This window comes from Notechis scutatus, chromosome 3, assembly GCF_049901735.1.
Source record: "Notechis scutatus isolate UNSWTSFEM ecotype Mainland chromosome 3, rNotScu1.2, whole genome shotgun sequence".
NCBI lineage: Eukaryota > Metazoa > Chordata > Lepidosauria > Squamata > Elapidae > Notechis > Notechis scutatus.
In genome coordinates, this window is record NC_142011.1 from 26,592,218 (window position 1) to 26,606,157 (window position 13,940).

General features: G+C 38.6%; 1 protein-coding gene across 2 annotated transcripts in view; it reads left to right on the top strand.

Annotated features, from left to right (window-relative positions):
• Nucleotides 1-13,940, top strand: part of DBNDD2 (dysbindin domain containing 2) — a 30,593-nt gene that overhangs the window by 13,389 nt on the left and 3,264 nt on the right. The window contains exons 1-3 of one of the 2 annotated variants that reach the window (XM_087959357.1): nt 4,320-4,713; nt 6,693-6,848; nt 7,445-7,591. In XM_087959357.1, coding sequence (XP_087815483.1) covers nt 6,734-6,848; nt 7,445-7,591 — 262 coding nt within the window. In that variant the 5' untranslated portion in view covers nt 4,320-4,713; nt 6,693-6,733. Of the gene's footprint in view, nt 1-4,319; nt 4,714-6,692; nt 6,849-7,444; nt 7,592-13,940 lie in introns of those variants that run through there. The other variant, XM_026665039.2, reaches the window with a different exon arrangement.

Genomic DNA, 13,940 nt, shown 5'->3' on the forward strand with positions numbered 1-13,940 from the left:
TTTGGGTCATAAGTGCTCCCCAGGTAAATCCATCCGAACTTTGAATGGTCACTAAATCAGTGGTCGCCAACCAGTGGGCGGGGGACCACTGGTGGTCTGCAAGAAAATTTTGGTGGTCCGCAGAGAAATGTCCCCCCCCCCAAAGCAATTAATCCAGGCTGCACGGGAAAAACAAGGCTGCGCTGCCCATATGGCCCACGGGAACACAAGGCTTGCATTGCTTGCATTGTGAACAACACGAGGTAGTGAGGGGAGGGAGGAAAGGGCAGAGGGGGGAACTTGCTCCACTCGGCCCATGTGCCTGGCCTCGCCATTGGGCTGTTTCTTTCTGCTTCTTTCTTCTGCTTTTGGCTGCACGCAAGAGAAGCAGCAAAAGTCTTTCTTTCTCTCCCCCAAACTCTGCCAGAAACGAGTCTTTGGGACACTGCAAGGCATCCTGCTCTAAGAGGCTGCACCAGCACAACAAGTTTCACAAAGACTCATTTCTGGTAGAGTTTGGGGGAGAGAAAGAAAGACTTATGCTGCTTCTGCTGCTTTCCTTGCAAGAAGCCAAAAGTCTCTCTCCCCCCCCCTCTCTCCCCCTGAGAATAGAGCAGGAAACGATATCTTGCGATCCCAAATAAAGAATGATTGATCGGTAGGAAAACAGGTTGGGGAATTTTCCTGTAGACTTTTTTTGGGATTTTCCCAGGGTCTCTGGTCCACGGGATTTAAAATTATGAGTTTGGTGGTCCCTGAGGTCCAAAAGGTTGGCGACCCCTGCACTAAATGACATAGTTCATAGGCACTACATAGGGTACTTTCTCTCATTGTTTGCAAAATATCCCTGCAACAATTTAGTGAAGTAGGTCATAGTCAATGTTACTTCCAAACTGAGGGAGCACTTACAGTAAGCTTTAGCAATCAAAATATCAGTTAATTGTCTTTCCTTCCTTAAAGACATTTTTTTCCTTAGGAAAAATATGTGTATTAGAAAGTATATAAAATGGAAATACATTATGCAAATAAGACATGGAGCTTCCACTTTGAAAATCTCGACTGTGGATGTTTTAAGTTAAGTAATGATGACTGAACTGAGCACTTTTTCACAGGCTAGTTTATATTTCCACCCGAGCTCTAAACAGTATCACACAGTTGGGTATATGGCTTTCATTGTCACCCCCTTGAAGACAGAAAAATTTATACGTATTGGCTGTGTCAGTATCCAAAAATATTTTTCTGCTGATGGTGTCAGCCAGAATCTAAGCTGGATGAAAGTTCCCTTTTGTCTGCAATAAGCCTTGAAGCTCAAGGCCAGATTCTGAAATATTTATTATATTAAAGTGAATATATTAGGAACACCTTGTAATTTTTAAAATTGGCAATGGGGCTCCCTTGTGCAGTGTTGATTTTAGCATTTCTCTCTGATTTTAAGGAGATTAGATATGTTCACCAGATATGCAGTGTTTGTCAACCTGCAAAATGACTTCAGCTGAAGCCATGCTTACTTCTGCTTCGTTTCTTGGTTGCCATTCAAGGGGTATAGGGGAGCGTGTGGGGGGTGGGAAGTCAGGAATGTGGTGCCTCAGTTGGCCAGCCATAACATGGCATGAGAACCAAGGTCACGTCAACGGACACCTGTTCCGCCAGCAGGAACCTACATCTGGTCTGATTGGTCCATATGACCTGGGAGACAAAGTGGGGTGGGGAGGTCTCATTCTTTTAACTATTCCTAAGCATGGGAATAATTTAGAGGTAGCATCACCTTTCTAAGTGCCTATATGATGTATTCAATAAAGGATCTCTTGAACCTGAGCAAAGTGTTAGAGTCTTGACTTCCCTCAGTCCATTACTTGGAATGATGACATCATTATTATCAGCACCTGTTCTGGTTGCATTTGCTGCTGCATTTGATGAAGAACGAAATGAGCTCTCCAAGCATTGGTGGTTTTTTCTTTTTTCTTTTCCTTTCATGTTTTGTCCATAAGTAAGTCTCCAGGTATAGTATTAAACAAACCGTGGCCTTCCTGATATTACTGTACTGCATCTCCCAGCATTCCTCACGCTATGCCATAGTGGCTGAGACTAGTGGGAGCTGAGGTTCTGGAACATCTGGAGTATTCATATGATGGACTTCAAAGTGTAAAGAGTGTTGAGAGTAAGGCATTGTACTTAAATTGCTTTTCAATTCCATGAAAAGCAGAAACCAAGGCGATCATGCAAAACTAAGACAATTTAGAGATTGCAGAATTTTTACTGTCTTGCTGAGGGTGCCATTTAGGAAGTAAAGCCTCAGCTTATGCCAGCTCTTATCATGCAAAAGCTTTAGGAAATTGAACAAGTGCACCTCCAGTGTTTAGAAATCATTGCCTCAGCCATCAAAATCTGATCCTTTTCCATCAAAATTTTGCTTTAATTGCTGGCTGCTTTCTTTAGGAAAACTCAGCTAAGCAGCCAGAAATTCATTCATGTCTGTTAATAAAGGATTCCAGAAGAACATGTAAATCTTACTGGAATAAAGAAGAACCACTGTGGCTGAAGAGATATTCAGTAGCCATGGTTAAATATTTTGACCATGTGTAGACCCATGTACAAAAGCTGTCATGTGCATGAATCTGGAGGAATTGGTGTTGACTTGTGTGGTCAGTACTGGACCTTCCCCTATTTTGCTGATTTCTTGATCTTTTGCTGATTTCTTGTTCTTTTCTGGATCATTCCCTTGTAATTGTGAAGGGCTTGCACCTCCCACTGATTCTCTGAACTATATCAGTGGGAATATGCACTCCCAACATTGTCACATATGACAGTCAGGTCATTAGGGGGTAGACTAAATTTGATCCAATATATTTTATACCTTTGCTTTTTAGCTATTGTGCGCTATCCAAAGCAAATACCTTCATCCAACTGCCTAAAAGATTACTGTTTTTGGTAATCAGAAGGTAGGAATTATTTTTATTGCATAATAACAATCCTGGATACTGGCACAGAAAAGGCAGAAAGAAAGAATTCTACATCTCCCTATAAAAATTACAGTACAATATTACACAGACATTCTTTTTTATTTCCTTTGAAGCACACACTCAAACTTGTTTTTTGCACATGATGATGCAGTAAAAATAAAAATTAATTAAATGGATTAGATTTGATTAATAGGGTTGCCTGAAGAACTCTAGAATGAAATTCATGGCTTCATTAAAGATGATGCCAACAAAAATACCCAGTTTTTAACAAGATATGGGAAGCACAGTAAGAAAAGTTGAATTAAAAACATGACAGAGAATTGAAAATACCCTTGAAGGGAGAAAGAACAAATTGTTCAGTACTAGATCAAGTGAAAACAGGTTGCTCACTAAAAGCAATAATGATGAAGCTTCATCATTTTGGACCTATAATGAAAGGGAAGGGTCATTGGAAAAGATCTTGATGCTTGGGCAAATTGAAGGTAAATGAATAGCTGAGCAACAAAAACTCCCATAATGCTTAGCTTTTGAACATGCTGATTGGCAATTATGTTTCAACACATCTGGTTGGACTAATAATCTGCTCTGATCTTCTAGCCTCTAGGACAAGAGAGACATTATTTTCATCATCTGCTACTGGATCCCTTTTAATTGAAACTTGTGCTAGGTGGAAATTCTGGAATTTAAATCTCAGCATATTTGAAGGGTGGCATGTGGGGTAAATTTTATCTTGAGTAATTGCTCAGGTAGAAAAACATGTTTGTTGGCTGATGACCATGAATTAATGAGCCATATCTATATCAAGTGGTTAAACATGCCTCCTTTTACTGTATTTGGTAGCTGCAGAGGTTCTTGAATTGCTTCTTGAAACATAAAAGGCTGCCATTGCCAGGTTGATACATGGGAAAAATAGTTTCAAATCAAACATTGGGTGATGCCTTTCTTAGGACCAGCCAAATGATAGGAGTGTAGCTTTCCTACTTCTCCTGAATTCAGTGACGATTGATGAAAAGTTCTAGAGAACTCAAAATTGCATATTTGTTACATGGATTTAGAGATTTTTTTTCTCCCAATCTGGAGCTGAATGCATAGGCCACACCAGAGAAACACTGCCTCTTCATCTCCCTCTTTTCTTTTTCCCCTCCCAGAACAGGAAGTTTAATAGTTGTTGCTGTTGAGCTGAAATTTCCCCTGAGGCAATTGAAAAGGCTGTTGTACTTGAGACAATTACAATTTTCACTATTTGTTTGGTTTCCTTGGTTATGGCACTGCCCAGCTTAGTAATCACATTTTCCTTACATCAGTCTAGCCAGTCCCTGCACCATCACTTGTTGAATAGAGGAGCAGAAATGTCTTTAATTTTTAAAGGCATCTGATATTTGCTATGGAAAATCTCCTAGATAAGGTCAAGGGGCCATTCTTATTCCAGCTGTTACTTTGTTTCCTTAATTATGTGGATTTTCCCAGGGGGAAAAAAGAGATTTCTCAACATTCAGCCTTTTTATAATGGACTATGATTACTTGATTGAATCTAGTTCCTTTTTGTCTCTTTGTGAGTTGCATCTTTGAAATAATTTTAAAAATCAATTCAAAAAAACCCAAGCTTATCTTGAATATCCTGTATTCAAGGATCAATTATTGTATACGCTGGAGAAAATTTATGAAGGGATTATAGGATCCAAAAAAGAAAACATGGGTGGATTTCATTCATATTAATCACACTGAAAAGAAGCAGATTTAGCAATATTTCTTTTTGAAGAAGATACTCCAAAAGGTTGGTTTACTTACCCTCTGAAATGGGCTTCATTATTTCAATTTATTTTGGTCAGTTTTCTAATTTAGAAAGTAAACAAATTGTCCAGTGAATGGTCAGAGTGATGCACTTTGCAACAAACCGTGTATTAAGTGAATCCACTAAGACTACAAAACAATTTCTTTGCACAGTAAGTAGTTCAAGTAGTTTCTTGCAACTTCAGAAGCTAAACAGAACCTGAACTGTTAGCTTCAAGCAGATTACACTAAGAAAATGTAATGGCCTTAAAAACTAATTAAGACTAGCTTTGCTAAATTTAAACTGACATCAGAAGATATGCTAATATTCTTGGCAAAGATTTAACAAAGCTTTTGTCCTTTGTTTAGCATAAAAATATTGGAAGAGTTGTCTATTCATGTTCTTACTTTTGTGAGCTCCATTCAATGTTTAGAATAAAATAGAATAGAATTCTTTATTGACCAAGTGTGACTGGACACACAAGGAATTTGTCTCCAGTGCATAAGCTCTCAGAGTACATACAAGCAACAAAATGGTAGGTCATAGATTATAAATCACAATTATTGTAAATCATATTTGTGGCCCACAAGGTTTTTTATTAATTTATCAATATGTCATATGGGCATCAATATGTCCCTTTTCTCTTGATAAGTTATACAGCCCCCACACAACCTAAATAATACATTTAAATGAATTATATTTTTCTTTTGCTATTTCTTATATAACATTTCTTGTCTGTCTGTCTGCCTGCCTGCCTATCTATCCTATCTAATTTATATAGCTGCCTATCTTACAGAACAAGCTCCTCTGGGCAGCTTACAGCACATTAAAACAATAAAACAATAAATACCTAAAACCATAATTATTAACAGAAAACACTGAAACATTTATTTATTAACTTATTTATTTACATAGATTTCATTACATGGATTAGAAATAAGTGAAACCAAATTATTTTTCTTATAGGTGGATAGACAAAGCTCAAAGGGGAAACATATTAAATGTGAAATAAGGAAGCTTGTTCCCACCATGTCAAAATGGTTTCATATTGGATAATGATGAATTTTGCCCTCAAATATATCCTCCTCAGAGGTAGTATTTATCAGCATCCTTTCAAAGTAAATTTTTGATCTTTTATTTGGTTTAGTGAATCAAAAGGAACCAATCAATTTGACATTTTGAAGGTAACCTTTCTTGTTGATTCCTGTAGCCTAGATAATTTAATAAGTCTTTACTATGTCATTTTCTGGTTCATTTTGTGTATTTCACAGAACTGGTCTGCTTCGTAATGAGTAGGGCAAAAGTTTTAATGTTTTTTCCTCATCATCACAAATAGGAAGTTCAATGCATTTCTACACCACCGTGCGTCCAAGAGCTCAAAGCTGTGTACACAGTGCTTTTTTTTTGCAAAGCAATTCTGTGCTATAAACTGTGCTGCAGTATGAATACATTCTAGAAAGGATTATAAATTATTTGAGACTTTGGAAAGTGAAGAGGATTAGCTGGTCAGAATATAAGCTTTGGTTTGCATCATCTTGCATCACGTTATAGTTCTGTAGAAAATAGTCCAATTGATTTAGCAAGTCAGAAATTGTTGGGTCTGGTTTCTTTATATAACTCAAGATAGCTTGAAAACAGAAAATAATTAATACTAGTTACAATGTGTTAAGTCTTCTGATTTTCACCACTACTAAACATGCTTTAATGGGGTTTGTTCCTACTTGGCAGGAAGTGACAATAAAACAAAACTATAGAATGCATGAAAGTATGTAAAAATGGAAAAGGATCTTGGAGATAATTTTAGTCCAGCTTCCTGTCCTGTGCAAAAACCCACAGAAGTGAAACTTTTTTTCAAACCATTAACATTTCTCTTTAAAGAAATGTGTTTCTATCCTGCATGTTGTTAAGGACAATTTTTGGTTCTGAAAAGAACAGGAGAGAACACTTCACTATTTCAATTTTTCATTCTGATTTCATTTCAGCTGATATTGAAAATGGACAACGGGGGCTGGACCCTGAGCAGATGCAACAACAGCAACTGAAACTTTGGGAAAGGCAAAGATTCTTTGAAGAAGTTTTCCAGCATGATGTTGATTTCTTCTTCCCAGTATCACACCTGCAGATAGAACACAGGAGGCGTAAGTTCAAGTGTCAAGTTCATAGATCATACATGGGCAACCTGTATCATCAAGTACCAGTGTTCTACTCCAAATCTCTTTTTGTGACATTTTACAGCAATTGTACCACTGTTTTTCATCAGGAAGGCAGTTTTTTCCACCTTGAACCCCCCAACCCCCCCCCCCCCAAATAACAGTATGTGCCCTCAAATAGGCTCAATGCTGTTAAAATAATAAAACATCACATACAAATCCTAGAAGAGTAAGAAGAAGAAAAATAGAGAGGAAAACCTGGTCCTATTCATGCTATGATGCAGCCTTGTCTTCTCTACATCATTGTGCAATTCAGTTTAGGCTCCAGGAAAGGCTGCCTACCCTGTTTCATGGTACTGAATGAGAGTATGGGAAAACTATGTGTTATTTGTGTGAGAACAGTCAGTAACTTTGTAATTTACTTGTGATTAATTTGGGCGGCAAGCTATGAAATGGATATCCATTTCTTCCATAATAATAGGTATAGGTACAAACAATTATCAAGCCGTGTGTAGGTCTTGCCCTGTGCTATTATGAGAATTCTTCATGCAGTGAAACCTCTGATAGTCCCTACATTTTTCCAGCTCCCCTAGGTAGCATTTCTTCCATGGAGGTCAATGTGGACATGCTGGAACAGATGGACATGTTGGATCTCTCTGACCAAGACACTGTTGATGTATTTCTTAGCTGTGGGACTGAGGATAACAACAATGTAGCTACCTTATTGCCAGGTATGTACAACTTCCATAACTATCCATATCAATCGTTGGCCGCTGTGTTCCAACTGGGGTAAAACTCTGTTCAGGGAAAGGGTTGGAAATTTAACCAAGTATGTGGGCATGTGCTGTTTATCAACAGGTCCAGCACGGGCATTAATGGTAGAAGTTAGTATGGCTGTAGATGCAATGGGCAACAAGAATAACCTTGAGAAACAGGAAAACAGTGCTCGTAGTCAGGCAAAAGAAGTTTCAGTCTGACGCAGAAATTTAGCTTGAGGAAGCATCTCAGACTTAACCCTCCTTAATTCTGATGAAGATAAAGGGAGAGGGAAGGAGATGTATTCATTTGTAAAAAAAATATGTTACTGTAATATTACAATAAAAATAGTAGCATTCTTGACTTTAATTTCCTAGTCTGGTCTACCTCAAAGGGCTGACAACAGACGAGAAATGGCCTGCTAGGAAAGCTCTTAGCATCCTGGTCATTAGAAATACCACCTTAACTTATCTTCTCAGCCTATGACACAGCTTTCATTGGTATCCTTTTCTGCAACTATGAAAAATACTGTAGAAATTTAAAAAGTTATACTTTTTTTTTTGTTCTGTCACATTTTCTTGCTCTGTTTTCTAAAATTAAAGCCAGGTAGAAATAGATAGGGTAGAAATCAGGGAAGTACCAAGAAAAATATTCATAAGTGGGATGGTATATAATGGAACCATTCTTGTATAATACATTGAAATACTATGGTACCAGATAGTCAGTCAAAGAAGCTCTATGCCCAGGCATATTCCTTTCAAGGGAGATTGTTACAGCTTCTTAGTGGGAGCATTGATTTGGGAGATGAAGTCATAACCCAAAACACATTTCCAGATGGCCACTGGACAAGGCTTGAGTTTTTTTGTTTTATAAAATCCCAACTGTAGCTGAAAAACTCAAATACCCATAATCAATTTAAACCCAGAAAGTAGTGTAGGCCTTTGTGTTAATCAAGAAACCTCACAACCCTGACTAATGTCTTGCTATTAGTACAGAGAAACTCTTTTTTTTTCTCTTTCTGACAGACCATTTTTTATTTGCTCTAAACTTTCAAGTACTTCCTATTACCCATATATTCTTTACTCCTTTTCACAAATGTATAACTTCCATTTTGTCATGTGTGGTTTTTCTGTATTAATCTGAATTGAAGAAAATTGAAATAAATAATGAAGTAAGCACCAAAGACCATGGATGTGCTGTTGGCAATGGATAATTCTGGCATTTTGTAAAACTTAAAGCATCACGGGCATTTATATAAATTAAAATCTAGGCTCTAGGGAAACAATTGGCTTTCTTATTCCCACTGACAAGATTTGGGTGTTTGTTTATCCACTTCTAACCTTCTAATAGGAATCTTAAAGGCAGGAGTAGCCACGTTATGGGTCTCTGACATGTCCCCTAGCCCTATTGTGATCCCCAGTGCTTCTTCAGCTCACACTACTCAGAGTGGCAAAATTGTTGATACCATAAGTAAAGGTTTGGAACAAAATAAGGGGAAAAACAGGAGCAGTATGGCCTCCTTTAGACTTAATACACCTATTTCACTCCATAAATTTAACTCCTAAATTAGATTAAACATTTTTGCCCTAAGAAGCTTCATGATATATTAGGGGCCATGCTCAATAAGCACTTGAAACCAGGGGTGGGCTTCAAAATTTTTAGCAAAGGTTTCTCTGCCCAGTTGCTGGGTGGGCATGGCCATGGTAGGTGTGACCTAGTTGGCATCCTGCATCATAGTGGGGTGTGTGTGTGTGTTCTTGCCGTCCCTGGGCTCTGGAAGGTGAAAACGGCCTCCCAGGGCTCCAGAGGCTCTCTGGAAGCCGGAAACTGGCCCATTTCGGGCCTTCCCGAACTTCCAGGAGTCCCATTTTTCACCCTCCCCAAACCTCCGCGTGCGGCCTGCACTTTCCTGCATCTAAAACAGGCCGTGTGGGTGGGGACTCCTGGGAGGGATGGGGTGGGGTGGGTGGGGTCAGCCAGGAGTGGGATTTGGGGGTTCTCCAAACTGCACAGAATCTTAGCTAGGGGCTCTCCCAAATCCCTGCGAACCCCCAGAAGCTCATCCCTGCTTGAAACCCTTTCAGAGCTAGCTTTAGTTCGAATGATTTATAAGCCATGTACTGGTAAATAAATAAATGAAATAAATACACAATAATTCAGTGTTAAAAAGGGAGCAGTACAGTTTCTGGCTATATATGGTATCAGCTTGTAAAATACCCTTCTGGGCTTTTCAGGACAAGTCATTCCACCCCCATTCTCCCCAAGAAGTGAACCCAAGGAGTTCCCTGTGGCAGATACACCCCGTTGCTGCTTTTCTGGTCTTTTTGGATAAAATAAAGTAGCCAGCCTTAAGAAGGGGGGATAGCAAAGGCAGCCAGGCTTCCTTCAAGACAGTATTTCCCCACTTTGTGCCAAGAGGGCAGACTGTCTCCACTGCACCTGTTTTGTGCCCTGGGATAGCAGGCTGCACAAAGAGGTGTGCAGAATGTTTCAGAGCAGAAGCGTTTCAAACTCAGCCTGGGGGGGGGGGGGACCTACCGTCTTAAAGCTCAAAGCTCATTGTTCTGACTTTACTGGAATTGTTTCAAGTTAGAATCTGCTCTGTTTGGGTTAGAAAATGGGGGTTTGGAGCCATTTGGATCTGCTGTCCAAAACTGAAAGAGAAAAACAACCCGTCTGGTGATAGTAGTGTTTTGTGTGCCTACATTGTCTGCAGTCTGTACATTGTGAACTGTTTTTATAGCACCTTGTCATCTTCTTCCCTCTGGCTTTTTACTTATCACATTTTCTCCCCTGCTTTTTTTTTTTTTTTTTTTTGTAAACTTAACAGTGATGTTTATTCTGAGGAGTGGGGAATGGAAAGTGCAGGGAAGCTGTTGCTTAACAACCCCATACTTGTTGCTAAGCAACAGTGCTTTCCTTACTCCTCTCTTTCTAGGTTTGCCTCAGTAACAATGTCTGAAATTTATGAAAAGAAATAACTGTTCCAAGGACACAGCCAAATTCCCCTTGATGAATCTCAAAATGCTAGATTACTAACAGAGGTGCCTGCATTTCCCTTGTGTTCTTCTTCTGCATCTTTTATTATTAAAGTTGACCCAATATTCTTGTGAATTGCTAAAGTAACTAATTTCATTCAAGTCAAACAATGGATAAATGCACAGGAGTAAACTGTGTGTATGTTTTGTTCATGTGGCAATCCTGACAGAAGATGCTTAATTTTTCTTCTTTGCTGCATATACTAGTTTTTGACTTAAGAATTGAGCAAAAATGTATTTGACAGGGAGTGGTCATTTTCTATCACATCTTGAATTCCATCACTCTGTGGCTTTCCTTAATCTAATTTCATGAAATATAATCGCAATATGATGAGAGAGTTGGATAAAGCAGGCTGACTATTTCCTGACCTATATAAAATACTTCTAAGTTAAATACCCTTTGCCAACATCACTTTAAGGACCATTTCTATGAGGTTCTAGATATTGAAACTACAACTTCCAGCAGCTCCAGCCAATGTTGAGGTACATTTGAGGTTGGAGTTAAACAATGTCTGGAAGAGCACAGATGGCCTCACATCATAGGTTGAGGTAGAAATATCATGCACAACAGGTTATTATCATACCAATTATGCATCAAATGGCATATGTATCATAGCATAATGTGTTGTGATGCATGTGATGTCACTGTGCTTCTATCAAATGCTTTTATTGAATGCATGTACAGTGAATGAAAACTATGAATATGTAAAAATAAAATTATAAAAATCCAACAAAGCATCCAGTCAGTTTGTTAAATCCCTGGATAGTCAGCACTGCTAACATCTTCAAAATACTTTTGAATTTGTGTAGATTAAGAGCTTTTTTAAATGCTGGGATTTAAGCTGACCCATCTTCCCTCTAATTTCAGGAGACTTTAGATTTTGTGCTAGAAGGGAGAAGGACTCAGTTATGCCACAATGATTCACCCTGAGAGTGATTCAGACATTTCACAGCTTAGACTTCTCACATTCCAATTAAGTAACCTCACTAATGAAATCTCCAGACTATGAGATTTACAACCCAAGCACCAAAGCTCCTGTCCAAAGATGGAGAAGGAATGTAAAGCATTTGCATTGCATAAAGAATAGCTCAAAGATTCATTCATGGATAGGATCTAACCAAACAGCCCAGCTCTGTGTGGAAGGCTACAGGATCACTGGCTTCATCTGTCCCTGAATTCAGTGGGCCACATATACATTAGCATGTTTCATAATGTTTCATTAGCCAGTTAGATCCTAACTATTATGGAGGGTGACTCTTACTGGGTGGTTCTTTGAAGTATCTGGACCTTATGAGCCCTAGTGGCGCAGTGGTTAGAATGCAGTACTGCAGGCTATTTCTGCTGACTGCTGACTGCCTTCAATTTGGCAGTTCGAATCTCACTAGGCTCAAGGTTGACTCAGCCTTCCATCCTTCCGAGGTCAGTAAAATGAGGAGCCACATTGTTGGAGGCAATATGCTGACTCTGTAAACTGCTTAGAGAGGGCTGTAAAGCACTGTGAAGCAGCATATAAGTCTAAGTGCTATTGCTAAATGCTGTTGCTATTATGGCAACTTGGGGATGTTTCCTATCATGATTACATCACTTCACCAGGAAGTATGAGGAGAGATTAATACAATTCTGTATCTTCTATTGGATAAATAATTCTGCCTTTGAAATGTATATTTTTGTAGAGAGGCAGAATGTAGACAACATAAAAATGGAGATGAATGATGCATAATAATCACAGGTGTAGTAGAGCAAGCAGCTGCAGAAACTGTTTAGACTCGGGAATGTTCACTCAGGGTACGTCCTACATATTTGCAAATTTTCTTCCAAGAGCAAAAGATTCAGAAATATGTTGTGCAGGAATTTAGCTCTGCCCTTGAGAAGTAGGTGGGAGAAGGAGAATGTTTGCTTATACCTGGGAGAGTGGAAAGTATGGGAAAGAGAGCCTAGCTCAATCTTGATTTTTTTGGCCTTCAAAGGGGACAGTGAAGACTTTGCACAGGATTTTCAAAATTTGTAAATAACTCTACAACAGTAAAGTGGCCTTCCTTGAATCCCTGCAGTGTATGTTTTCTTGGCGTGGCCTCTTGCAGCCCTGCAAGGAGCTGACACATGTTTTCCTTTTCTTTCATCTTAAGGCAAGATCCTAGAGAGCTGATTTTTTAAATAACTCATAGGAGGTGAAGTAGTGATGCTGCGGTCTTACAATAGCATTTTTATATCCAAGTCACATCTCTTTCTCTAGTTGGCATCTACACTACGGCATTCCGTGAACTTAGGCTGACTGAACCCATGCCATAATAAAGATCATAAAATAATAATGCATCAGCGTGATTCAAACCATACAATTAATCTGCTAAGCAAGGGCTAGTTATACCCTTCATGAAACTGGTCACCTCTTTTGGACCACCGCAGAATGTTTAATGTGAAGCACTAAGGGAAACCGTCTCACTGTTGCCTCTCAGATTACATTTTGTGATTTGTATTATAAACTGTGCAGAATATATCCAAAGATGTACATGTTTGCAACATTTTAAAATTAGGTCAGGCATGACAAAACGCCTGAAAAGGCTGCTTATGATGGATTCTTCTGGAATGTAGAACTAGAGAAAAGGGATCCTCTTCCACCAATCACTATCAGCAGGGTGACTGCAAGGAAAGATTAACTCAGTTTGTGGAACTGCGTATCATTTCTGCACATCTGTATGTAGTGCAATGACTAGTTGTAATATTCCCTGCAGTGTGTAACTGTCAGGGGGCATTGAGTTCTAGGCAATCTGAAAGGTTTTGTTTGTTTGTTTGGAGAAGGATTGATCAGAAAAAATTAAGTTTAAACTCCTCTGACCTAAAATGGCATTTTGCTTGTCCATACTATATCTTTTGGAGTGATTGACATGCAACTTATTTAAGCCCAGAATAGTAGTACGAGGTATTACTTTGTACAACTCGGGCGATGCAATGATAAAATTTAATGCATTTTGCATTTTCTATTAATAGCTTGATGTGCATGTATCTATTAACTGATTAAAAAAAGCAGTGCATATCTTTGAAAAACTGCAGCAATTTCTAACTGTACTTTCTGCAAAATTAAGTGGCAGGGTATTTTAGGATTGGATAGCATTTGAACAAGAACTTAAGTTAATTTTGTGTCTTCATGAATGGATGCACTTGCAAAAATGGAAAAATAATTATAATTTAGATTTCTGTGCAGACTTACATCATTTTGCATTTAAAAGCATTTTAAAGTTTGTTATTCAAAACTTGCAGTTTTCTAAATTTTTCCACAAAGTTTATCAA